Source organism: Gopherus evgoodei, chromosome 5, assembly GCF_007399415.2.
Source record: "Gopherus evgoodei ecotype Sinaloan lineage chromosome 5, rGopEvg1_v1.p, whole genome shotgun sequence".
NCBI classification, from domain to species: Eukaryota; Metazoa; Chordata; order Testudines; family Testudinidae; genus Gopherus; species Gopherus evgoodei.
Genome location: NC_044326.1, coordinates 132,048,913 through 132,076,793, shown reverse-complemented (window position 1 = coordinate 132,076,793; position 27,881 = coordinate 132,048,913). Strand labels below are relative to the sequence as shown.

General features: G+C 42.5%; 1 protein-coding gene across 1 annotated transcript in view; it reads left to right on the top strand.

Annotated features, from left to right (window-relative positions):
• The window catches only part of GC (GC vitamin D binding protein), an 85,460-nt gene that overhangs the window by 42,794 nt on the left and 14,785 nt on the right, over window positions 1–27,881 (top strand). The window contains exons 2-6 of the mRNA XM_030564149.1: window positions 11,830–11,899; window positions 12,743–12,875; window positions 17,805–18,016; window positions 20,426–20,558; window positions 25,640–25,734. Of these exons, the coding sequence (XP_030420009.1) occupies window positions 11,830–11,899; window positions 12,743–12,875; window positions 17,805–18,016; window positions 20,426–20,558; window positions 25,640–25,734 (643 nt within the window). The remainder of the gene's footprint in view (window positions 1–11,829; window positions 11,900–12,742; window positions 12,876–17,804; window positions 18,017–20,425; window positions 20,559–25,639; window positions 25,735–27,881) is intronic.

Below are 27,881 nucleotides of genomic sequence, written 5' to 3'. Positions count from 1 at the left end.
CATCTTCTTGGTGGTGTTTCTGTGCCCTCTTAAACAGCTGATGTGTTTCAGGTTGAAGGGAGCCAGCTATCTTTCAATGAGAGCTGAAGTGATGTGTTAGCACAGGAGCCGGCAACCTCTGGCACAGAGATCACCAGCACTGATGGTACGTACACCACTCAGGGAATGTCCTCAATTTAGACTCTCCCCTAGAGCTCACCTTGACTAGCTAACGTGCCCACACTATAACTTGTCCTGTCTACACTAGGGTTTTTAAACGTGTTAGCTGTTACATGTTAGCTATCATGTTTTAAATACACACCTTTTTGCTAGTGTAGATGGTGCTTTGAGTGGCATGATGTCAGTGATCAGGGTTCAGTTGTAGCAGGACTATTGAGCAGGCTGTGTTTTAGGGAGAAGTAATCTTCATCTCATAGAATCTCAGTGTGTTACTTATTTAATCAGACATGCTGACACAGGAGTCGGCAACCTCTGGCACATGGCTCACCATGGTAAGCACCCCACCAGGCCAGACCAGGTTGTTTACCTGCCGTGTCAGCAGGTTCGGCGGACCGCGGCTCCCACTGGCCACAGTTCACCATCCCAGGCCAAAGGGGGCGGCGGGAAATGGCACAGGCAAGGGATGTGCTGGCCGCGGCTTCCCACCACCCCCATTGGCCTGGGACAGCAAACTGTGGCCAATAGGAGCCATGATCGGCCAAACATGGCGACGCGACGGGTAAACAAACTGGCCTTGCCCGCCAGGGTGCTTACCATGATGAGCCATGTGCCAGAGGTTGCCGACTCCTGTGTCAGCATGTCTGATTAAATAAGTAACACACTGAGATTCTATGAGATGAAGACTACTTCTCCCTAAAACACAGCCTGCTCAATAGTCCTGCTACAACTGAACCCTGATCACGGATATCATGCCACTCAAAGCACCATCTACACTAGCAAAAAGGTGTGTATTTAAAACATGATAGCTAACATGTGACAGCTAACACGTTTAAAAACCCTAGTGTAGACAGGACAAGTTATAGTGTGGACACGTTAGCTAGTCAAGGTGAGCTCGAGGGGAGAGTCTAAATTGAGGACATTCCCTGAGTGGTGTACGTACCATCCGTGCTGCTGTGGAAAGCATTAATTTCCATAGTGTGTTCTGCCAGCAACTATATGGATTTCTGAGGAGATCTTGCTGCCTCTAGCAGCTGCTCCCCTGCTCTGCCCTAACCAGTTGGCCATACCCCTGAAATCATGCATATCCCTAGTCAACCATAGCTCCCTCCAAGAGGCTGGGACTGGCTCAGGGCTGGAGGAAGTCAACTAGTTACCAATCTCTTCCACTCATGCTTCCTGACCACATTTGGCAGGTAAACATGCTCGTTCCCTTCCATTATGTCACAGAAGAGAGGAGGAGGCCCAGTGTGCTGCTCAGAGCTCTCTTCTGCAAAAAGGAGCTGTATGGAGCTGAATTTTGAGGGCAGGAGAAGAGGCTGTGGTGCTGACATCTTCATAGTCTTCTAGGGCCTAATCTAAAGACCTGATCGCAAGTCAATGAAAAGATTTCCCCCTGATTTCAATGGGCTTTGGGTCAGGTTCTTAGTGAGCAGGGGTTATTTGATTGAGCTGAGCAGCCATTTTATATATCGAAATAACCTAACAGGGCTGTATGTTTTGTTTGAGTCCAAGCCTCCACTTTTACTATAATTTTCTGTGTCCTTTTCACAGCAGGTGGACTATCATTAACACTTTATTTATAAGCACATATCAAATTATTTGATAAACACTGAGGAGGTGAATCTTGTATTTATTTTGTCTCTGTTTAGCTGATTTAAGCGACAATATCAAAGTGTATCAGTGAGCAGCTATTCCAGGGCCAAAACATTTATTTTGTTTACTTTGGTTGTGAGGTGGGTGACCATATTTCCCAAAGATAAAATGGGACACCACCAGCTGCTCACCCGAGGGCACCTCCATGCCATTGCCTGTCGCTGTAATCCTGTCACCACCTGCTGTGGCTCGGTTGCTGGAACCCTGCTGGAACCAGGTTGCTCCCCTGTGCAATGCAGGGTCCCCTATTCATGCTGGAACACTGCTGCCCCCACAGCCCTGCCTCCCCGCCGTGGGGGTCTGGCATCTCTGCTCACTCCCTCCACACTGCACCCCAGTTTTTTGACAAGAGTGGGCATTTGTCCTGTTTGCTCTTGCCAACTGATCAAGTCAGAAAACGGGACAAATGCCTCCTTTCGGGAAAAAAGTCAGGACAGGGCTTAGAAAAGGGACCGTCCCGGCCAAAATGGGACATATGGTCACTCTACTTGTGAGGGGAAAGTGTTCTAACCAAGAGCTGTCACCCTCAGAGGCTACTTGTTCTAAGAGGGGAGAGGGGTCAAACTTCTTTGACTCTAATAGATTAACAGGATACAGACTGATTAATATCTTATAGCTTGACTCCTCGCCACACCAGCGGAATCATCACTTGTCTGTTGGGGACAAATGAGCATAATCAGATAGCATCAGACTTGGATACAATCAAAAATGTCAAACACAAAGCAAACAGTAGCACTTCGAAGCATTTCAGGAAACTAAGGGGTTTCCCCATCCATCTATTTAATTTGTGTCCTGCAAAGTCTATGCAGCTGATGCATTAAAATGCACTTTACCTCTAAAAATGCCACCTTCTTGCTAAGAAGCTATGCTACTTATGTGCATTCAGAATCTGATAATAATAATGATGAAAATAAACTTTCACTGCTTTTTATTCTGCCGCTTTGTTCTGCAGAGTCAACACAGTTGAGAGAGTGAGCTAAATTCTATTCATCACCATCAGAATCGTTTAAGTTCTAAATCAGTCACATCTGTGCAACTGAGGGCCTCATTTGAAGACAGTGGGTTAGCAGAGACTTGATCATGGTAATGGTTCCTTCTGGCCTTCAAATGTATGAATTTTAGCCTACCACTGAACTGTCCTTCATTTACAGGGATATCACTCATTTTAATCCCAAAGATCCTTGCACTCTGTGCACATTTGGTGTCCTCTCATTTTTATTATTGAAACTGTTTGCAACAGAGATAAAGAAACGTGACAGGGAGGTTTGAGAGAGCATTAATTTCACTACACGAATGGTTTTTACAACATGGTAAAGATCTGGCATACTAATTTTAGTGTGTTCCCATTTGGGGTTTGTGTATATCTTGGACTTTTATGTCTTCAACCAGACCCTGATTTCTTTAGGACTAGCTGGTTTCTAGATGTTGTGGGCCAGATCCCCCAGATAGTGTAAATCAGATTAATTCTATTGAAGTTCCAATGGAACTATGGTGATTTCCACCAGGTGGTGATCTGGGCTGTACACTTCTCACTGCCCCCTGGTGCCCCGTATTCTTGTGTGATTCAGATTTTCTAAAGAATCTCCTGGAGCGAGTATTTTCAGAAATGACAGCTTAAGGGTAAAAGAGAACATGGAAATTTTCTTCAAAAGTGCTTAAATCCTATTTTCAAAAGTGACTTAAAAGTCCAAGTCTCATTGAAAGTAAATCAGACTTGGGCTCCTAAATGCCCAAGTCATTTTTAAAAATGGGATGTAGGGGCAGACATTAAAGATATTCTGGTTCCTAGAGCTGCAAATAGATGCCTAGTGGGATTTTCTAAAGTGACTAGGTTGGGAGTTAGGCACTTGTACCCAGAACCTCAAAGGTATTTAGGTGCGTAACTGAATTCTATGGGAGTTAGTCAAAGGTATTTAGGCACCTACCTGGGCCTTAGGCATATGCACCGACATTCCACTTTCCCCAGGTGTGCTTGACTCCCGCTCTGCCCCAGGCCCTGCCCCTGCTCCACCCATTCCCCCAAGGCTCCTCCCCACCCCAACTCCTCCAGCCCTCATTCCACCCCCTCCCCTGATCGTGCCCCACCCTTGCTCCTCCCCTCCTGAACGCTGCTAAACAGCTGATCCGCAGTGGGTGGGAGGGCTGCGGGGAAGGAGGAGGAGCTGATCAATGGGGCTGCCGGTGTGTGCTGAGCACCCACTATTTTTTTTTCCCTGTGGGTGCTCCAGCCCCAGAGCAGCCATAGACTTGGTGCCTATGGCCCTAGGTGCTTTTGAGATCCTACCAGGTGCCTATTTACATCTGTAGGTACCTAAAAACCTTTGCTAATCTGGCCCTAACTACCTAAGTGACTTTTGAAAATGGAACTTGGGCTTCTGAGTCACTTTGGTGCTTTTGAAAATTTTACCCTTTCAGCTTTTTGCAGCAACTGGATTCATTCTGTCTTCACTCCAAACTCCTCTCCAGGTGTCAAAGTCACAATGAAAATAGTGTAAATGTTACAGCAGAGTTTCTGAAATTATACTGATATTTAGCCTGCTGGCACCAAATCCCACCCCAGACAGTTTGTAGCAAAATGAATAGCACTTTACAGGGATTAGTGGCTTATTAACCGTTCCTTTGGCACTTGCTGTAATTACATGAATCATAGTGCTCTCTGCTTAGGTTTGGTAATATGAGCGGGCACACTATATAATTTTATAGCAACTCCATTGCAATTTAGCATTAACGTTCACTTGCTGCAAAGACTTTTAGCAATTCCTTTTGATTCTGTCTGGCCTGATACTTCTTGAATGGCTTTATCAAAAGAAATATCAATCCTGTGCATTTTCCAGATTGAACATCAGATCAAGAGCTCTCTATTTCAAACATATATGGCTCGTAGCACCCTCTATTGGTTCTTATTACAGCAGCAATTGATTTCCATGTATCCGGTGCAATCTACAACTTTGTGCAGCCAGTGCTGCAGCTGAAAAAATGAAAGACCAATACAGAAAAAGACTAACATCAATGAAACAAGGGTAAATTTCTTCTAAAAGTGCCTAAATGACTTAGACTGAGTCCTATTTTCAGAGGTGACTTAGGCACTTAGCAGCCTCATTCTCACTAAAAGACAATGGGACGTAGGCTGAAAGTTAGTTAGGCACTTTTGACAATTGTGTCTCTAGACAATGAGAGGGAGATATTCAGAAGCACCTTTTAATTTTTTTTTCAGTGGGAGCTGGAGCCCTAATTCTTTTGAAAATCCTAGTCTTCAGTGATTGCCACTATACAAAACACGAAGACAGATGGATAGATAGAGTTGATGAAGTAAGAGAGAACATCTACCTAATTTCTTTAACTAAAACTCTAATTGGGCTTGCTTCTTCTTTCACATTGGCTTTACACTGGTGTAACATCACTGATTTCAACAGAACTACTAATGGGGTGTCAGCTGTCAGATAACCCCTAAAGAAGAGCTCTGTGGAGCTCAAAAGCTCGTCTCTCTCACCAACAGAAGTTAGTCCAATAAAAAATATTCTCTAGCCCACCTTTTCTCTCAGAGAACCTTTTACTCTTTTTATTAGATTGTCCTGAAAACCCTGTTTCTTATAAAAACCAGAAGGAAAACAGTCATCACCTACCACCCAACCTGATAATTTAAGAACTTTTTTAATACTAATGAAAGGAGGAACCCCTTCAATAATAGTCACTCTTAAACTCAAAATTAAAATAGGTAAGAGGAAAAAGGAGAAGAGCTTGATATCACGGAGTTTTGATAGGACCACCAATAAACAGGCCACCTACCTTAATGTAAGAAAAACAGAAGTTTGGACTTAAACGTGAAACAATGAAAGACTTTAATTGACACTATCAAATGACAGGATAGAAAAGGAAGATTAAGATTAGAAAAGCATCAGCTGCAATATGTGATTAATACCATAAAGCTGCAGAAACTCACTGGTTTCAGGTCTCATTGATACAGTTTTAGGGACTTCCATAGGGCAATTTATAATTGCGTATTCTGTGTATATATATTTTGTGTTTTCATGTGTGCTGGCTGCATCTCATCTGTAACATCAAGTGATTAGACAGGATACTAAACATCAAAGTCCTGGACAATCCCTAATTATACAGGTGCAGCTTTACTGGGCTTGTACATATGGGTAATACAAGCCTCCCACAGTCATATTTTATGGACAATTGAAAATGGGAGCATGTATGCTGAAAGGTCAATGAAAATGATATAAGGACACTCTCAAAGCCCATTTAAAAGCTGGCCACCTTGACCCCAGCACATGGAAAGCTGCTGCTAATAGATCAAGATGGTGGCAAACCTATTGGTCTGCAGTTAAAGCCGTTGAGAACAGCAGAACAGAAAAGCCAAAGAGAAGTGCGAGCCAAGAAATCCGACTGTGTCAAAAACAAGTGAGCGTGTCTGCCCGATGTGCAGATACATCTGCAGACCCTTCATTGACTTATATTTGCACTGAAAGACACACTGAAAAAAACTGTCTCTTGTGCATTGACTACAGTGGGAGTCTCCAGTATATACTAATTTCTCTCTGAATAAGTTGTAAAGCAAGTTTTATACTATTTTTGTGATAAAAGAACATATCTGTTAGTACCGTGAAAGAAAAACAAAACCTACTCTTTATTTGTACTAGTAAGTAAGAGAAGACAGAGAACAATTATATTCATTTCTTATCAGACATGACACCACATTTTTCAGGATTAGCCAGACTAGGCTAAAAGAATGTCACGCGTTAAATTGTAATGTGCACACATTTTGTATGCAATTTTCTTTAGGGGTGAATGGGAGCTGCTGGTTCTCAGCCCTTTGAAACTAGGGCTATAATTTTATTTAGATGTGTAAACACAGACTTCAGAGCTACAACCGCATTCCATATGAAAAACATGAATGGGTCTTCCAGAAACCTGATCAAATATAGCCAGTGAGTTCTGTAACAAACTGAAATGCAGCAGTGCTGTCTTCTCTCTTTCTTTCCTTTTGCTCTCCTTCCCTAAAGAAAGATTCTAACACTCTCTAGTATATGTTCTGTTTTGATTTGTAATGGGCAAAAAAAAAGAAAAATGCTTCCACTCTTTCTCAGTCTGGCCACCTCCTACTACTTCCCCGGCCCCAAAGAGAACAGGGATTCCCTTGCAGTGAAGAATCCCCAAGCTCTTGTCCTCTGTGTGGGCCCAGGGAGGAGGATGGAATGGAAGAGAAGGGAGAGGTCATGTGATCTTCTTTTCCTTTCTCTCACTCCTGTAAGCCCTGGGGCTCAGTGATTTGGTCACTTGGTGACTCACCATACCTTGAAATGGTTTTCTGACTCCAACATTCATGGAACGTTCTATACACTCAGATCACTGATAGGTTCCTGCGGTTTTAACCTCACACTGACAAAGCCTTTTTGTGTGGGGGTCAGGTTAATGGGACTGTCCCTCAGATTGCTAATAACCTGTGTCCTGCACTGGGCATTGTATATCGATGGCTAAATGAAAAGAAATGGGGGGGGAATCATTTATTTATCGGAAATATTGAGCACGTGTTTTAAAATTCAGCTAGGGATGAAGAAAAGTTTTTTAAAAAATATTAAATCTATCATATTGGAAACTGAGGTCTAAATTATACCCTTGAATGGGTCTCCCATTGATTTTAAACAAAGTCTTTCACCACAATGACAATACATTTATTTCCAGACTGGTTTCCCCACCCACACTGGGATCCTTGCCCTTCCCTAGTACTCCAAGGGCCCAACTCTGCCACCATTACTTGCATTGTGTAGTACATAACTCCATGAGTAGTCCCACTGGAAACACCAAGCAGGTAGGTGGGGATGGGAGGGAAATGGGCGGAGCCAATGCACAAGCCAGCACTGCTGGATCAGTGCAGGAGCGGTTAAAATTTGCTACTAAGGTAGGCTAGCAACAAATGACTCTCTGCCAGAAGTAAGTGGGGGAGGTGGAAAGGAACTGGGTTGCTTTTACACCCCATCCCTCAGGCTTGTGGCAAAGCCAAAAATCTAGCTCACTGTAAAACCGGTTCCAATTAGCATTATGCTAAGCTCCCCACTTTTCATTTTGTGGCCAAGTTAAAATTTTCACAAACACTCACAAAGAAAACTTTGTGTTTGCCAGTGCTTTTCATGGCAGAGATGCCCTGATTCTATGTTTATCTCAGCTGGAAATTGGCCATTTCTGTCTGCCCGCTTTTTTTTTTTCCAATGAAATGTTCCCTAAGCAGAGAATTGCCTCGTGACACCTGTGCATGAAGAATGGCCTCTAGCATGAAGAGCTTCAAGCATCATTCTCTGCTGCCATCTAAAATAGATAAATGTGAGTGTAACGCAGCAAAGAGGTAGATGAAATGACTGGATCATTCCAGCCCTACTAGTAGCTTGAATTGTTCAAATGAAGACAGATCAGACACTGAGCAAACTGGAATCTCATCAGGCAAACAAGATGAGGTTCTGTATTTAAAAATGCTGTCATTTTCCCTCTGATTTTTTCAAGCTTCATTTGATTTGAAGACTTCAATGGCTCAGACACAGGTTTGATACAGGAGTGGGTGGGTGAGATTCTGTGGCCTGCATTGTGCAGGTCAGACTAGATTATCATAATGGTCCCTTCTGACCTTAAAGTCTATGAGTCTATGATTCTATACATTCTGAAAATGCCCAGTAGTACCTATTAAGTGCCTTACAGAGAAGAATGTAGACGCTCCATGTGCATTCAGCCTGAGGTGAAGTGTTTACTAAGAGTGACAGGTTTCAGAGGGGTAGCTATGTTAGTCTGTATCAGCAAAAACAACGAGGAGTCCTTGTGGCACCTTAGAGACTAACACATTTATTTGCGCATAAGCTTTCCTGGGCTAAAACCCACTTATTTCTATGTACATTGGCCAAACCGGACAGTCTCTATGCAAAAGAATAAATGGACACAAATCTGACATCAAGAATTATAACATTTAAAAACCAGTAGAACAACACTTCAATCTCTCTGGACACTCAATGACAGACTTAAAAGTGGCAATTCTTCAACAAAAAAACTTCAAAACCAGACTCCAGCGAGGAACTGCAGAACTGGAATTAATTTGCAAACTGAACATCATCAAATTAGGCCTGAATAAAGACTGAGAATGACTGGGTCACTACAAAAACTAATTTTCCCCGCGCTGGTACTCTCACTTTCTTGTTAACTGTTTGAAATGAGCCATCTTGATTACATTGGCCTCATTAGCACCACAAAAGTGATTTTCCTTCCCTTGATATTCACCCCTTCTTGTCAACTGAGAATAGCCCACTTCCACCTTAATTGAATTGGCTCGTTAGCACTGACTCCCCCACTTGGTAAGTCAACTTTTCATGCACGGCGTATTTATACCTGCCTGTATTTTTCCACTCCATGAATCTGATGAAGTGAGTTTTAGCCCATGAAAGCTTGTGCCCAAATAAATTTGTTAGTCTGTAAGGTGCCACAAGGACTCCTCAAAATGGACACAAATCTGACATCAAGAATCATAACATTCAAAAACCAGCAGGAGAACACTTTAGCCTGTCTGGTCACTCAGTAACGGACCTGAGGGTGGCAATTTTGCAACAGAAAACAGACTCCAAGGAGAAACTGCTGAACTCAAATTGATATGCAAATGAGATACAATCAATTTAGGCTTGAATAGAGACTGGGAATGACTGAGCCATTACAAACATTGAATCTATCTCCCCATGTAAGTATTCTCACACTTCTTATCAAACTGTCTGTACTGGGCTATCTTGATTATCACTTCAAAAGTTTTTTTTCTCTTTCTTAATTGGCTTCTCAGAGTTGATAAGACAACTCCCACCTTTTCATGTTCTCTGTATGTGTATATATATCTCCTCACTATATGTTCCATTCTATGCATCCAAAGAAGTGGGCTGTAGCCCACGAAAGCTTATACTCAAATAAATTTGTTAGTCTCTAAGTGCCACAAGTACTCTTGTTCTTTTTGCGGATACAGACTAACACAGCTGCTACTCTGAAACTTGTTTTTGTTTACTAAGAGTGTGTCACAGAACATCAGTGATGCATTAGGTAAGCTTTTCTCAGTTGTGCAGTCTTATGGGAACCTCCAGACAGTCCTTAGTGGAGCTCTGTCTATTAATAGAGCTCATTATGCTTCATGTCCCCTACCTATGGGGGCAAGGAAGGTATTCTCCACTGCACTACAGCAACTTTACACTGTTATATCTAGTGCCAAGGAACAACAAGGGAGTCTAAGCCACACACTTCCCCCCAGCCTCAATTAGTGGGGAGACATTGGTTTTTACACAGGTGTAAGTAAGAGCCGGGAAGAAAGCAATACTGATTCTGCTGTGTTAGCTACTGCAGAATAAAAAGCAGCAGCGGCAGCTATACTATTCTTAACCCAGGAGTTTAAAAAAAGCTTTTGCAGGGGTTCATAATCCATGTTCTTTTGTTTTAGTGGAGTTCTGCACTGTGTCACCTTGCCTTCATCTTCATGCTTTTGAGTGGTATAACCGGCTTTCCTAAGTTTGCCTGTGTCACTTCTCAGGGCTCCGGCTCTCTGAGGCAGCAGGCCTTTCATACATGTTTTGTCTGCCTTTTTTTCTTCCTGGATAAGTACAGTATGGTCACAGAACCCACTTCTGCTGTTCAAATGGGCCTGCTTTTCCATTACAAACATTCATACGGGAAAATCTGCTTATTAAAAAGGACATCAGCCAGCATACCGGGAAGACAATGTTACAGGATCCATTGCTATTGCGTTTATGGCAGGCAGATGGTAGTGATTCCACCCGATTTCTGTGATAAGCAGAAGACGATTCAAAAGCTCATTTGAAACTGGAAACAAAACTAGTTTTTGTAAGAAATAGCAGGAAGTCAGATGCTTGCTAGAGATGGAAACCACCTTCTGAGTAGTACTTTATAATATATTTTTTGTACCTGAGCTATTATGGGGCTGTCCAAATTATCTTGATTTTCAAAGTTCAGCATGTACCTTTTTTGTGTGGACAAATACACTTCATAGAACCGTGCTACTGAATTAACTAGGGGTGGAATCAATAGGGTTTTATGAAAATTAATTAGAATTCTGTGAAAATTACTCTGAGCCTACAGTGTCAAATTTAACAGAGAAATATGTTCTTTGTAGAGTTGTGGGGCTTTTCAGGGGATTGTTTGAGGAGTTGGTTTGTTTTATACCATTCTGTGGAATTCCGCAGCAGGGATAGAATCCTGTATTGAACTCCGTAAGCTATTTTGAACCATCCTATGTTATTTTGTATTAAATCCTATAGGGATAAAATTCATCCCCATGCAGCGGGCCTGCACAAGCTTTCTGCGCCACTAGAATCCTATTTTGAGGGCTTACGAGGGAATTCTTTGATACTGTACTTAGAAAATTGATGCTGGCCCTCGGCATGGGTGAATTTCACCCCACTGCTTTTCTACAAAGATACCCTAACAACATGTGCACCTAGACAGTTATTTTCTACTTATAATAGTGGGCAAAATATGTTTTTTCTTTTTCCAGAAGAGAGGGCTGGAATATGGGAATAGACATGTCATCCCCTTTTCGTTTAAAAAATAAACCAACATTAATTCTCTCTCTCTCTCTCTCATCTTCTCATTTTGGAAAGAAGAGCCTGATCTAAAGCCCACTGAAGTAACAGACTCTTATGGACTTCAGTGGTCTTTGGACCAGACCCTCAAGAACATAAATTCTACTATAAATAGGTTTTTATACTATGCTCATCACGATGGATCTGAGCATCTCACCTCAGTAAGGGATGTGACTAACATTTGTCAGGTTGTTCTGTTCTCTCCTCCTTTCCCAAAAGGAGAGATGTGTGCAGTAGAATATGTTGTTTGGGTAGGGTTTTTATGGTGTGTTTTTTGTTTTGGTCTCACTCAAGCCCATCTTTGTCTTCCAGAGGACAGAGTGAGATATGCTTTGTTTTTCTTCTGTGTTCTGTTTTATCAAAACAAGTAACTGATCATAAATCCTCCTATGACTGATTTTTGCAGGTCGAGACTATGTACGGGACAAAGTCTGTCAAGAATTCAACAGCCTGGGGAAAGACAACTTCCGATCTCTGTATGTACCCCCAGAACACTGAAGCGTTGACTTTGAACCCAGGGTGCTAAGACACAGCACACAAACCTAGTTAAAGAAAATTATTATAAAAAGAAAAAATAATGTTAGAAGGTTTAATTATAATTAAACTTTCTAAATGGGGAGTCCTATTGATTTCAGTGGGACCACTCACATGAATAAAGTTAAACACCTGCATGTTTGCAGGATCAGGGCCTTAGACTGTAAGTTGTTTGTCTGCCTTGAATTTTCACAAGAAGTTAATTACCTAAATCCTATTGCATTTTAATGGAATGTGGGTGCCTAGCTCCCTTAGGATTTGAAAATCCCAGCCTTCTACTTTAATGACAGTGTCTCTCTGACTTGAGCTGCACTGCTATTTTTAGCAAGCTAGGTGGAGCAGCACTAGCACGTGTCTATGTGAGCTGGGAAACACGCTCCCAGCTGCAGTTTAGATGTACCCTTAGACATTTAACTGCCTGATCTGCAGTGACTATCAGTGCTTAGGCATGTATGTGACATCAGATGTATTCATAGATAATTATAGGAGGAAATCCGTGTCCACAATTACTTCTGGCTGCAAAGCTGTGGGAGCAAACTGGAAGCCTGGATACAGGCATGTTGAAAATAAGGCTCTGCGGCTATAGCACAGATTCCAATGACATTTAAAGAAGTCAAAATGTTGCTTTAAAAGAAAAAGTTCATTCTTATTTCAGACCCAGAGTTGCTGTTCTTCATATAAAACTTGTAACTGCAGTCAGACAGATTTATGTCAACAGGGTTTCAGTGAAAAGTAAACATTTCCCCAAACTTGCCATGAGATCTTTGCCTCCTGTTTGTTCTCAGAGTAATCATCATGAACAGCAAGAAATTCTCCAATGCCACCTTTGAAGAGATCAGTCACCTTGTGAAAGAGGTGGTCTCCCTGGCAGAAACATGTTGTGTCAAAGGAGCCGACCCCAACTGCTATGAAATTGGGGTAAGTCATGCTCTATAGAATCATAGTATCTTAAACACAGTGTATTTATTAAAGAAAACAGCTTCTAACGATAGACAGACAAAACAAACCAGTTTCCATACAGCTTTGGTCTCAGCTTTTTCTCCCTTGTCTACCAGGCCCCATCCTGTATGATGACAAAGGAGATCCATTCCAATTTAGGCTTAAATATTTTCTTGTAACATTTATTTTGTACATTTTAAGACAATGCTATTACCAGCTATAAATGACCTCTTCTGGGGAGAGGGAGATTTTTTCCAAGACTCTGGTCTCTGCTATGTTCTTCTCCTTTTTTTCCTCCACTCTCTTGTTGTCAGTCACTATTTTTATACCCTATTACATAGCTTGGCGCAGATTCAGTTACCAAGTTACTTCATCTGTGAACTTATCCATTCTAAACCCCTGACTAAACATTTTTATGCACAAATCACAATAATTAACCCAAACAAAAACATTTTTGCTTACCTTGCTAACACTTGTCTTACTTATATCATCTGTTCTCTGCTGTTGGTCCCACTGGCTCGTTCCAGTTGTTTTGATCTTACTTGCCTGTTTTTGTGGCCTTGAGTTTTTGCTTGTCAGCTTGTCTTGGGAGCACCTTAAAATTAACAATTCCCTCATGATGCTCTGTTTCACTTTGCTAATTACACAGACCACGGTTTTACAAAGCAAAACACACAAATCAGGTTTCAGAGTTTATACAACCCTGAAGTTTTTCCAGCTACATTCAGGAATGCTGCATCAGCAGAGAGACACACACAAATTCCTTTCTATTGTCTTATAGTACTACATATAATATTCATGTCTCTAACATTATTTAGTATCTATATATTTGACTGACAATTCATTATGCAGTTTCCCAAGAGCACTATCTAGAATTCTGAATGGCATACAGAGGCATCTACTGGCTGAATAATATATTGCACATAACCATATCATTACATGCTTACCAGAGAGAAACAATGTGATGCTTCCAATTTATGTACAGTTATGTATATGCAATGCTGTTTACATTCCAATGAAAGTTTCAGGTGAAAATGGTGGAGAAGTCTGGGGGGAGGTGAATACAAACGGAAGCATCTTGAAATTAATTTAAAAGGTAACGCTGACTGTGGCTGAAAGGTGGTGGGGTTTGTCTGTTCAGTGCATACACATAACTCTTATTAACATTAATGGGATTTAATAGAGCTGGGATCCAGCTGCAAAAATCAGGTCTGGATCCAGATTTCAAGCAGCTTGTTCTGTCATGGTTGTTAAGAGTCACAGAAAGGGTAAAATTTTCCTGGAATTAGGGAAATGGTATTATCCCTAAAGTTACTGTGACCCCTCTTTTCTCCAACCCTATGCTTCATTTCAGAACTCCTGCCTAGAACCTGCCGCTGGCACCTTGCCACATATTTAAAGGAACAATACACATACCCTCATGTTGCCAAAAGATTGGGGTATCCTGATCCAAGCTTTTGGGTTGGGGCCATCTCTATTTTTTATTTTTGGCAAGTCACTGTCCCACCTTGTGCCTCAGTTTCCCCATCAGTACTATGAGGATAATCATTGTGACCTTGTCATAAACAGATAGCTAAGGGTTAATGTCTCTTTCACCTGAAGCACCTGACCAGAGGACCAATCAGGAAACCGGATTTTTTCAACTTTGGGTGGAGGGAAGTTTGTGTCTGAGTCTTTGTTTTCTGTCTGCCTGCTTTCTCTGAGCTTTGGAGAAGTAGTTCTGTTTTCTAATCTTCTGTTTCTAAGTGTATGGACAAAGAGATCAGATAGTAAGTTATATGGTTTCTTTTCTTTGGTATTTGCAGGAATATAAGTGCTGGAGTGCTTTGATTTGTATTCTTTTTGAATAAGGCTGTTTATTCAATATTCTTTTAAGCAATTGACCCTGTATTGTGTCACCTTAATACAGAGAGACCATTTGTATGTATTTTCTTTCTTTTTATATAAAGCTTTCTTTTAAGACCTGTTGAAGTTTTCTTTACTGGGAAATTTCAGGAAAATTGAGTCTGTACTCACCAGGGAATTGGTGGGAGGAAGAAATCAGGGGGGAGATCTGTGTGTGTGTTGGATTTGCTAGCCTGATTTTGCATTCCCTCTGGGTCAAGAGGAAAGTACTTTTTGTTTCCAGGACTGGGAACAGAGAGGGGGAGTCACTCTGTGTAGTTTCACAGAGCTTGTGTCTGTGTATCTCTCCAGGAGCACCTGGAGGGGGGGAAGGGAAAAAGGATTATTTCCCTTTGTTGTGAGACTCAAGGGATTTGGGTCTTGGGGTCCCCAGGGAAGGTTTTTCAGGGGGACCAGAGTGCCCCAAAACACTCTAATTTTTTGGGTGGTGGCAGCAAGTACCAGGTCCAAGCTGGTAGCTAAGCTTGGAGGTTTTCATGCTAACCCCCATATTTTGGACGCTAAGGTCCAAATCTGGGACTAAGGTTATGACAGACCTCCTCTGTAAAGTGCTTCGAGATCTAAAAATGAGAAGTGTTATATAAGTGTCATGGCGTAAATCCCCCATCTGAACCTTAGAGTCCAAAAGATGGGGTACCAGCATGAACTCCTCTAAGCTTTATTACCAGCTTAGATCTAATATGCTGCCACCAACCAGGACTTACAGTGCCTGGTACACTCTGGTCCCCCCAAAACCTTCCCTGGAGACCCAAAACCCAGATCCCCTGGATCTTGACACAAGGAAAGTAAACCCTTTCCCCCACCGTTGCCTCTCCCAGGCTTCCCCTCCCTGGGTTACCCTGGAAGATCACTGTGATTCAAACTCCTTGAATTTTAAAACACAGAGGAATTCCACCTCCACCCCTCCTCTCTCCCACCAATTCCCTGGTGAGTACCAACTCAATTTCCTTTGAGCCTTAACAAGGGGAAAATCAATCAGGTCTTTTAAAAAGAAAACTTTTAATAAAAGAAAGAAAGAGTAAAGATCATCTCTGTAAATTCAAGATGGTATATTACAGGGTCTTTCAGCCTATAGACACTAGAGAGAAGCCTCCCCTCAGCAAAATACAATTTAAAATACTTCCAGCAAAATACACATTTGCAAATACAGAAAACAATCAAAAGACTAAACTCATCTTTTTCCTGGTACTTACTAAAATTAGAACAGAAGAGATTTTTTTCAGAAAGATTGGAGGAATCTGCTTACATGTCTGGTCCCTCTCAGAACCCAGAGAGAACACGGACAAAGAAGAACACACAAACAAAGACTTCCCTCTACCGAGATTTGAAAGTATCTTGTCTCCTGATTGGTCCTCTGGTCAGGTGTTCCAGGTTCACTGTTTGTTAACCCTTTACAGATGAAAGATATTAACCCTTAACTATCTGTTTATGACCATAAGAAATAATGTTGTTGTTATTTAGTGCCAGTGGCTAAGCAGTTTTACAAATCATGTTCAGAGTATGGATGAGGAGCCCCAGAAAGGATTGGGCCACATTTCCTGAGTACAGATCACTGTTCTGTTTTAACTGTTTCTGGAGAACTAAAAATGTTGGTATGACTGATATCTAACAGACCAATTCCTCATGGAAACAAGGTGGCCCACTTCTACCAACTTAAATACCCATTTCTGGAATCACACCTGCCTCTTTCCTCTTCAGACCAGCTCCATCTTGCCAGCGCCAAGCCTGAGTGACTGGACTGGGATGGGCCTGTGCACAGATGTGGGTGAGGAATCTTCATACTCTCACCCCAGGCCCAGAAGAGCTGCAGACCCACTATGTGGAGGCTACTTCTGCTATGTGACTAAGTAGCTCTCCATGCCAGTTACATGCTCCTAACATGGGACAGAGAATTGAAGGACCATGAATGGCAGATCATCTGCTTCCACCTCCCCCACAGGCCTGCTCTCACCTGTCTGTGCCCTACAGCCTCCTTGGCTCCATGCACTACAGCCTCCCAAATCCTACCTTTCCCTTCTACCTCAGACAGTAAGCAACACAACCACATCCACTTTGAGCTGCAGCCTGCAGTCTTCTCACTTAAAACAAGTCAATGGGAGTTTTGCCTTCATCAGGGTTCCAGAATCCACCCCTTTCTACAGTGATTACAATTAAAAAGGGAATATTTTCCCACAGTTACCACACCCTGGTGTCTGAAATGCTGCAGGTATTTTCTAATCTAAGATAGCTGTGTGGTCAGAGAAGGTAAACACTGACTTCCTAAAGCGGCCACTGTGGTTCTCGTTCTCCTCTTTTCTTGCTTTGCATTGGAACCCCCACTAGTTTTGGTGCTTGCTTTATGCATTAAGCAATTGAGTTTTTTACTGCTGATAGTGTGAGACGTTTGGGTCAGATACCTTTTAATGCATGTTTTGTGTTATCAACTTCTGAGAAACACCTTGAACAGAAGCTGGCTTTACAAAAGTCAGAATGTGGCCAGAGCTACAGTGCTTAACAAGTGGTTAGGCAAGATGGTTAACAAAATTCTCTCACAACTCATTCATCTCTCCCCTACCCCCCAAAAAAAAATTATCTTGTCCCTCTTCTCACCAGAGAATGAATAGCAGAAGGGGAAATCTCATGTTACTAAGACTATATTACATTGACAAAGTATATTGTGGTACATTCATGGGTATGCAATGAATTACTAAATAACGTGCCCCCAATAAACTCCATAAGTGCCTGGGAGGGGTTGCAGCCAGCACAGAGGAACAAGGTAATGACACTGTGGTTCTGTACAACATACCAGTGCTTATGTCCTCAAGATGAGGTATCACCAGCCCAACCCACCACAGAGCTCCTCCACAGAGCCCGCTTCTTTGAGTTGTGTGCAGAAGTGGATTTCATCTATAGACAGGGGCAATGTTTTACTTAAAGAATGTGAAAACTATAATTACTGCTAGACTGAGAACTTGGACATTAATGTTCCTTCATTTCCTTTCCTTCCGTTCCACCCTGCCCCAGTCTTCAGCGCTGTCTGCCAAGTCCTGCGATGAAAACGCTCCTTATCCTGATCACCCAGGGATTGCAGCTTGCTGTACACAGCAAGGGTTAGAGCGAAAGCTCTGTCTGGCTGCCTTGCACCAACCGCCCAAAGAGTTCCCTTCATACGTGGAGCCATCGAATGAAGAACTCTGTGAGGCCTTCAAGAAGGACCCCCAGGATTTTGCAGATAGGTAAGTGTAACTCACACACCTCCTGGGTGAGGTGTTCTGTTCCATCTAGTGGCACCAAGACCACTGAGAGAGAGAGGGAGATAGATGGATTAATGAGTTTGCTCAAGCGTTTTAACTAACAGCCAGTTGACTTGTAGTGCATGCGGTGGAGGCTCATGTTTTAAGCTCCAGAGGCCCCAGGTTCAATCCCGCACACTGCTGTCTGTCGGAGTCGCATAAACACTAAGAGTTTAGCTTATGAACTTTACACATCTTGAATATATCCTGAGAACAACATTAAATTCCTTAATTTCAAACAAATTCATTCACTAGTCAACTAGTCAGATTCTGTTTTTTCTGTCTGACGAATGGTTGGGATGCAGACAAGTGTAAGTGGGGCTTAACACCGGATAGAAGTTTATCTTGTGTGCTTTATTGTCTCTGGCTTCTGCATGGATGCACAAGGCTGCAAGGGTACAAAAAACCTTTCTCGCCTACCCACTATGTGTGCCAAGGTTAGAACCACAGTCCCTGGGGATGTGCTTCACTCATCATGGGGCAGAAAGGACCATGGCTTAGCTTAATAAAATATTACATGGTGTAGCAATAACGTTCTTAAAGACAATGTGGTCGAAGTGTCCTTCTGGGTGCTGTGCGATCTGAAGAAGGGTCTCCATGGTGCCTCTCAGCAATGCAGTTTTTAGAGTATCTTCTGCTTGGATGTTAGTAGTTGGTGGTCAGAAGGCACCATGAAAGGCTGCATGTGTCTTGGTTCATGAAGTTAGGACTATTGTTTGTTCTGACTCATGTGGTGGAGAGATGGTGGGAAAAGAAAGGGGGAGTGGGGAAGCAGAAAGCCCTTTCTAAATCCTGGATCTCTGACTTATTGTTGCATTCCTGGGTTCTCCTGAGGGACTAACATGGAGACTGAGGGTCTGATATTCAAAGGTGTTTAGGTACTTAAACCTGCAGATAGGCACCTAATACAAAAGAATTGCAATGCCTAGCTGAGTCCGGTACCTATCTCCCATTGACATGAATGGGAGATAGGCCCCTAAAGCATGTAGACATTTTTATAAATTCTGCTAGACACCTGTCTCCATCTTTAAACCCTAATATCTGGCCCTGAATCTCTCTGTAGAGATTGATAGTAACATTTCTTTTTAGATGCTTTAGAGAGAGATTTTCGAAGGTACAACAGTGATTTAATCACACAGCCCCCACTGACTATCAAAAGTATGTGATTGTCTTTGCAAATCTCTCTGCAAATCTCTCCCTAGACACATCGATGTGCGAATGAATTGTCTGATGTTAAGTACCCAAGTTTGCCAACTTTGGACTTACGCTGCTGTTTATTGTTAGATTTATGAATGCATTTACTTTTATGATTTCTTTCCTTCTCCTGGTGCTAGCTGCTTAATAACCTGAGAAAATGTAACCAAACAACAAGATAAAGTGTCCAGTGTGATTGCCTGTCAAGGAAGCAACTGTCTCATGCTCCAGGGATAAAACAGAGATCCGTTATCTCTGACATTTCACCCAAGCAAAACCAGGGAAAATTTGGAGCTTGTGTACTAAATTTAGAGCCACCTCTGTGTGGGTGCACGGCTAGGCTGGGGAGAGGATGCATCCCTGTAACAGAGAAAGCAGCAATAATATGGCAGTAAGTTGTGTGGGAGAGGCAGTTAGAACTATGGCCCGCACTCACAGGCCTACAGTGGATAGGAAGGGACATGACCATAGCTCCCCTGTTGGCATTATGCTTTATACAATCATAACGTCTCCCTCCCTATGACTTAGGCACTACAGAGTCTCTCCTCTGTCCTCTCACGCATTCCACTGATGCACAGGGCCATGACCTAGCTCCACGTATTTATCTTTTCTTGCTAGCCCAGCTAATTCGCTCATCGGGCTTGGCAGATGCCAGGCATGACAAAAATGCAATTTATTAAACCATTTATTAATTTATCTGAAACTAATCAGGAAGCTATTAAACCAGCCAATGTAATATTTTTTTAATACCATGACAGTGATGAAGACTCTGTCAGGTCAGGCTGACCTCACAAACTGTATTGATCATCAAAAAATCTATACGAAGAAACAAACTTGTTGGGGTATTTCTGTTCTGATCTCAGTTAGTGGAGCAGTGACTCATTCACATGGGTTTAAGCCCATTTTTGTGAACTGGTTTATATGGGCAGACTGCTATGTGTTCATGGCTACAACCATTTAAAAAAAATGGAAAATAGCATATGTTACACTTGCAAAAACACTGGAGTGGGATTTTCAGAAGCCCAGAAGGAAGTCAGGTGCCCAACTCTTAGAACGTTATTGACTTTCTTTAAGAATTAGGTATCAGATCCCTTTAGATGTCTTTGAAAATCCTTCTGAGTTAACAAATCCTCCAGCCAAGTACTGTCTCTTTTCTAGGTTTACGCATGAATATTCCAGTAACTATGGACAAGCCCCACTGCCTGTATTAGTGGGTTCTATAAAGAGTTACTTGTCCATGGTTGGGACTTGCTGCATTTCACCAAGCCCTACTGTATGCTTCTTGAAAGAGGTAAGTGTGTCCCTCCTTCACTTGCTTCCTGCCAACTTCTACAGCAAAACAAGTCTAAAACTTTTTTTAAAAAGTTGTCTCTTCTATCGGTTCTTTAATCTTGATACAGTCCCTATCCCAGTGGCATGGCGGTGTGTGTGCAAAATGCAGCACCATGCATCATAAATTATATGTACTGTATAGAACAGTGGTTCAGGGTGTCATTTGGAAGGCTACCAAAGGATGTAGCGATTCAGTCCTGGTATCCACTGACTTTTAATCATGACTAAGCGGTTTGGCTCTCGCCAGTTTTGCTTCATGAGGAAGCAAGGGAACATTTGCTCTGCATTTGATCCCCTGGGGTTTGCACTCCTTTAATATGTATTACTTGAAGTCAAACCCCAACACTCCAAATGAAACTCAGCTAAAACCATTAAGTTCCACATCAGGACCTTGCTAAATCATTAATTTTGATAGAAAATCTAAATTTTTCCAAAGTCCACTCCATATGTTTCACTGTGAACATTTCACACAACTCTCGTCGTCTTACCAGCTGTCACTAAGATGCTGCCACACATGATGAAAATGAGCTCAATAAGGGGTTTGGTTGCAGCATAATCAAAAAATATCTCTCTTATGTAAACCTCGATCTTGTCACACTCAGAATTGTCTTTGAAGGAGCTCAAATGTGAAATTGCATAACTACTAACTGTCGTCAGTAACCTACCATTTAAATCAGCTTCTGTACCAGATGACTGGAGAATAGCTAATGTGACATCAATTTTTAAAAAGGGCTCCAGAGGTGATCCCGGCAATTACAGGCCTGTAAGCCTGACTTTGGTACCAGGCAAACTGGTTGAAACTATAATAAAGAACAATATTGTCAGACATATACATGAACATAATTTTGTTGAGGAAGAGTCAACATGGTTTTAGTAAAGGGAAATCATGCCTCACCAATCTACCAGAATTCTTTGAGGGGGTCAACAAGCAAGTGGACCAAGGGGATCCAGTGGATACAGTGTACTTAGATTTTCAGAAAGCCTTTGACAAGGTCCCTCACCAAAGGCACATACGCAAAGTAGGGTGCCATGGGATAAGAGGGAAGGTTTTCTCATGGATTGATAATTGGTTAAAAGATAGGAAACAAAGGGTAGGTATAAATGGTCAGTTTTCAGAATGGAGAGAGTTAAATAGTGGTGTCCCGCATAGATCTGTTCTGGGACCAGTACAATTCAACATATTCATATATGGTCTGGAAAAAGGGGTAAACAATGAGGTGGCAAAATTTCCAGATGATACAAAATTACTAAAGATAGTTGAGACCCAGGCAGACTGCAAAGGGCTACAAAAGGATGTCTCAAAATTGGGTGACTGGGCTACAAAATGGCAGATGAAATTTCAAGTTGATAAATGAAAAGAAATGCACATTGGAAAGCATAATCCCAACTATATATAAAAAATGATGGGGTCTAAATTAGCTGTTACCACTGAAGAAAGAGATCTTGGAGTCATTGTGAATAGTTCTCTGAAAACAACCACTCCATGTGCAGTGGCAGTCAAAAAAAATGAACAGAATTTTGGGAATAATTAAGAAAGGGATAGATAATAGGACAGAAAATATCATGTTGCCTCCATATAAATCCATGGTACGCCCACATCTTGAATACTGTGTGCAGATGTGGTTGCCCCATCTCAAATAAGATATATTGGAATTGGAAAAGATTCAGAAAAGGGCAACAAAAATTATTAGAGGTATGGAACGACTTCCGTATCAGGAGACACTAATAAGGCTGGGACTTTTCAGCTTGGAAAAGAGATGGCTAAGGGGAGATATGATTAAGGTCTATAAAATCATGACTGGTGTAGACAAAATAGATAAGGAAGTATTGTTTACTACTTCTCATAACACAAGAGGTAGGGGTCACCAAATGAAATTAATAGGCAGCAAGTTTAAAACAAATAAAAGGAAGTATTTCTTCACACAATGCACAGTCAACCTGTGGAACTCTTTGCCGGAGGATGTTGTGAAGGCCAAGACCATAACAGCATTCAAAAAAGACCTAGATAAATTCATGGAGGATAGGTCCATCAATGGCTATTAGCAAGGATGGGCAAGGATGGTGTCTCTAGCCTCTGTTTGCCAGAGGCTAGGAATGAGTGACAGGGGATGGATCACTTGATGATTACCTGTTCTGTTAATTTCCTCTGGAGCACCTGGCACTGGTGTTACCAGATGTGCTAGTTACTTTGGGCTATGCTCATTTATTCAGGTTACTCTTCGGGGGGTGGGGGTTCTGTAATGTGCTGCTTGTGTCACTTGTATGTTCATATGGAGCTCTACTCCTTCCTTCTGCAAGTCCCCTCCCAATGGAGCTATCCTGCAGGACCTCGGTTCCTCAGGGCTGGGTTCCTCCAGCCCCAGAATCAGATAAAAACACATAGAGACACACACACACCAACAAAGCAAGTCTGAGTGAACCGGTTCAATCAGCACTTTCAAGCTGCCACCCTTATATGACCCAGGTTCAGCACGTCTCTATCCCCACATTCATGTTACAATTGTTCTGGTAGTAACCCACTTGATGAGCAAACCCCACAGTATTTTGGGGTGCTACAGGGATCTTTAGCTTAGGTAAAAGAAATGTTGCTGCAGAGCAAATGTGGAAGCCAAAAACACAAAAGAATAAAGTTCAGAGAGGTGGGCCACACATCAAACAAAATATAGCCAAATAGCGTAGAGTCTTTCTGTGAGAGATCTATTGCTATGGAGATTCACTGTAGTATGCTGCACAATCCCTTAAGGGAAACTATGAGAGCACGCAAAATCATTTCCTTGGTGGAGAGAGCGAGCTAGGAAATTAGTGAGGAGGGAGAGAAGTTTACTGTGCCACTGGTACCAAAAAGGGGGTTTTCTCTGAATCCACCTCCATACACGGTCTCGCTGTGCAGTTCAGGAAGATCGCATTTAGGGTCTGTAGTTTTTATTTGGTTTCCTAGCATCACCATGCACCCAGATTGGAATAGAGTTTGCTGCTAATGCAGTGGAGGCAGGTGCACCAATTCCCTTTCCTTTCAGCCTGTAGGGAAATTAAGTAAACATCACAAACCTGATGTTCATTTCCTACTAAGTGGCAGCTGCTAATCATCACTCCAGTCATTTCCAGCAACCTGGAAAACTATTTTGTATGTTGAGAGCCAATTAGTTCCATTTAGCTGTTGGAAAAGAGGGGAGGAAGCAAAGACAACCAAACTGTTGAATTAAAGGGATCCATAAGAAGGGATTTAGTGGCAATTCTGAAGTTGACAGTTTGGCTTGCTCAGTATTAGACATTTGGAGACAAACCCTCTGCTGGTGTAAATTAGCATTGTTTTATGGACCTCAGCGGCACTGTGCCATTCCACACACCAGCTGAGGATCTAGCGTGCGATGGTTAGCAAGCCAGAAAGAGATTGTAAACAATTATGGCTGAAACAGGAATAGTTCCAAAGCTGAAGTACCAAAAGAAAAGTATCTATTATTCATGAGAACAGATAATATCATTTAGCTCTGGCATGCCATGCAATGTATTTATTGCAGCCATGTGCAGGCAGATTTGCCTAAGAACAAGGAGTTCTAGTCTTTAGCTAGCAGATGGAGCCATGGCACATGAAGGCATAAAATCCAAGGACAAGGGGAGCAGGTTTGAAGCATTTACTGCAGTAGTTCCCAAACTTTAGCAAATGGAGAACAATTTCCCTATTCAAAGAAGTTGCACAAATCTATGTCTTCATGGTGTTCTGATGGTGATTCATGAAGTGTGTGATGCAACGCTGCTTCAGTCTGTCCCACTTCTGGCTGCTATGAAGGAAGAGTCATATCTTTACTCTCTCTCTCTCTGCCTGTTGGGTGTTGTTTCCACTCTCACCTGAGAGAGAAGAAAGGTTGGAAAATAGATTTCAGTGGGTCTGATGCTACCAGAATCACTTGTTTAGAGTTCCCTGCTCTGGGTGAAACATGCATATAAGTGAGAAGGGAAGGATAGTTCAGTGGTTTGAGCATTGGCCTGCTAAACCCAGGGTTGTGAGTTCAATCCTTGAGGGGGCTATTCAGGGATGTGGGGTAAAGATCTGTTTGGGGGTTGGAGTAGATGACCTCCTGAGGTCCCTTCTGACCCTGATATTCTCTGATTCTAATATTGAGCAGCACTCCTATAACTAGCACACCACAAGCTCCAGTCCAGAGCCATAGGGGGAGGATCACTGCTGCTAGCTTCTCAACATGGAGATCAGGATCTCCAGGAGTGGAGAATCACAGATTGGTGAGAGGGGATCACATATTGCTAAATAGTAAAGCAGGCCTGGCTAGATGAGAGACAGCCCTGGTAAGGAAGTAGAGGTCCCAGTCTGTAAAAGATAGCAAATCACCACACTGAAGGATTCTGATCTTAAGAGAATTACTAGGAAGGGGAATGCAAATTACTGAGAATTGCCAAGTTCACATATTCAGACCTGCATTTCTAACACTCCTCAGGACAGAGAAGAGGGCTGCAATTTGTCAGCATTGCAACCAACAAAAAGAGTATTCATGACAGGAAGAAGGGGCTCCAGTTGGAGTACCTGAGGTGACAGGACATTTTACATGAGCCTAAGGACTATATAAATATCTCCTTGATCCATCACAAAGCTGAAGGACCACAAATGATAGCCCAGGGCTTCTCAAACTGAGGATCAGGACCCCACAGGGGGTTGTGAGGTTATTACATGGCAAGTCGTGAGTTGTCAGCCTCCACCCCAAACCCCTCTTTGCCTCCAGCATTTATAATAGTGTTAAACATATAAAAAGGTGTTTTTAATTTATAAGGGGGTCACACTCAGAGGCCTGCTATGTGAAAGGGGTCAGCAGTACAAAAGTTTGAGAATTACTGTGATAGTGGTCATCTAGGAAAACTGTATCATTTCATCTTTGCTTGGTACTGAACACCACTGAAAGTTAATGGGGATATTTTGACTCATTTAGAATAATAAACTGAATGACACGCTGACTGATAGGAATGCTCCCATAGACTACAAGTAAAGGAATCAATCTGTGCCTAATGCAGTTCTTCTCCTTTCTGTTCCAGAGATTAGAAAGAAAGACTCTATCCATACTCACCACCATGTCAAACAGAATTTGTTCCCGCTATGCAGTATATGGGAAGGAAAAATCAAAGTTCAGGTACAAAGGCAATGCTCTATGTTCAGAAGGGAAGGTGTTTCATATTTGAATTTCCTGTTTACTGTATTGTAATAAGATTCAGCAGGATTTGAAAAATAAGTGCACTATTGTATTCTGTGGAAAAGTACTGTATTCGGTAGAGGTGCAAAGCAACCAATCTAACCTATTACCATTCTTTTGTAGTATATGAGAGCTGTGAAATCCTTCTTTAGATGGGCTCTCATTCAACCCAAGATGATTTCAACTGGCATGGCTAGAGATCTCTCTTGTACATGGTTGGTGGAGTCTCATATCCGATTAGAAGGGTGATCAAGAGGCATATACTGTTTCTAGTCTGTAGAGATGAGAGAGTAGATTGGACTTTCGGCTTTGTAGTGGCATTGCGAACAGCCGGGGTGTTGTTTGTGTACTGAACACAGAGAGCAATATTCTGGGCTCTTGACTAGTGCCGGAAGGTGGGATAACATAAGAGTACAGAAGTGAATCAAAGATAAAGGTGGCAAGTGCTCATGGATACTCTTGGTTTCAGAGTTAAATTTGGGTATAGAGCCATGCCTCTGGATTTCCCAACTCCAGCTGTTTAGGCCAACATCTTCAAATGAGATGTCTCAGGTTTGGCCCTGTAATTAATGTGCTGCTTTCCAGAGATGCTGAGCATCCATATGGAAACACAAGTGCTCAGCACCTCTGAAAATCAAGACCACTTATTTAAGTACTTACACAGGGAGGGAGATACCTAAGTTTAGGCACTCATGCTTGAAAAAGTTGGTCTTTTTCTTTCCCAACTACACTGTTTTAATGAGATTATTTTTGTTTAAGGTATGCACCTTTCAAATCATTAGTCCATCTTTAGAGAGGGCTAAAGTATGACATCTCTACTCACTTGTAACTCAGTCATAGCTCAGGCATCATTCCCAGTGACTTCACAGGGAGCTTGCCAGAGTAAAACAATATACTACGTAAGGAGGGATTGGCTCAATGATCCTTGTTTATGCAAGCATGTTAAGCATTTCAGTCTTCCAGTTCGTTACGGTGCGCTCACCATTAGAGCACCCACTTGCAAGAGGGCATATGTTGCAGGTATCCCCAGTTACATCCCCTTTTGCTGGCCATCCCCATCTGCGTGGGCCTTCCACAGGCTGGCCCTCCAGGCAAGTCACCTAAGAGTTCAAAGTTCAATCCCCTTTCCGGGCACTCAAAGTCCCAACACATACACAAGCTCCTGAGCTCAACTCACCGTTCTTACTGGATGTCTCTTCAGTTCCCTGCTCCTTATAGCCTCCCCCATAAAGAAGCCTGCCCTGCGGGTCTCTTCTATTCTTTAGTCCCCTTCCAGAAGACCCAGCCCCAGGATGGTCTCCCTAGCCTTTGTTCCAAGGGTCCACCACAGTAGTTAGCTCAGTTTTTCAGCCATAAACAACACCAAATTCATAGGCCTTCCCACACAGACAAATACTACTGTCACTACAGTCTCTTCCACACCAAGCTCCCTCAGCCTGTGTAAGGCCCAGCAGGTCTATACACAGGCCCGCAGGGTTGCCAGGCAGTGAACACCACCTCCACACTGACACCTGTTACCAGCTTGTGCACCGCAACCCATGACTCACTGCAGACACCAACCCCAGGAAGTCTCACCTCTAGGGGTTTGACAGATAACAGCCTCATGGAATTTGATTGTCTCTCCACACTATATTAACCCAAAGGCCATTCCAGGAAGTGTCTAGGCAATAATGCAGAGCACTAGCTGGCTGCCATGACCACCTTACCTTCTCTGTTCCTGAACTTCCAGTATTGATCTTGAATCTTGACCTCGTTCAAACCCTGGAATACCCAGGTGGCCCCGATACCTGGTATTGGCCTCAGCCTGATCCCCAACCTGTCTCTAGCTCTGTCCTTTGGCCTGACTCACTACTTGAATATTGACCCTGATACTTACTCTGAAGCCCAGTGGTTGTTCCTGCCTACTGAGTTCCTGACACTAGTCCCGCCTACCTTCACCTAGGATCCTGGCAGCCTGCTTTTAAGGCCCAAGTGTCTGATGGATCACCACTTAACTCAGCCCAGGAGGCAATCAGTTAGTCACCCCACTGGTGTGGATTGTGTTTCTAATTGAGGTTCTTCCCTTTCTCTATCAGGTGATAGTAGTG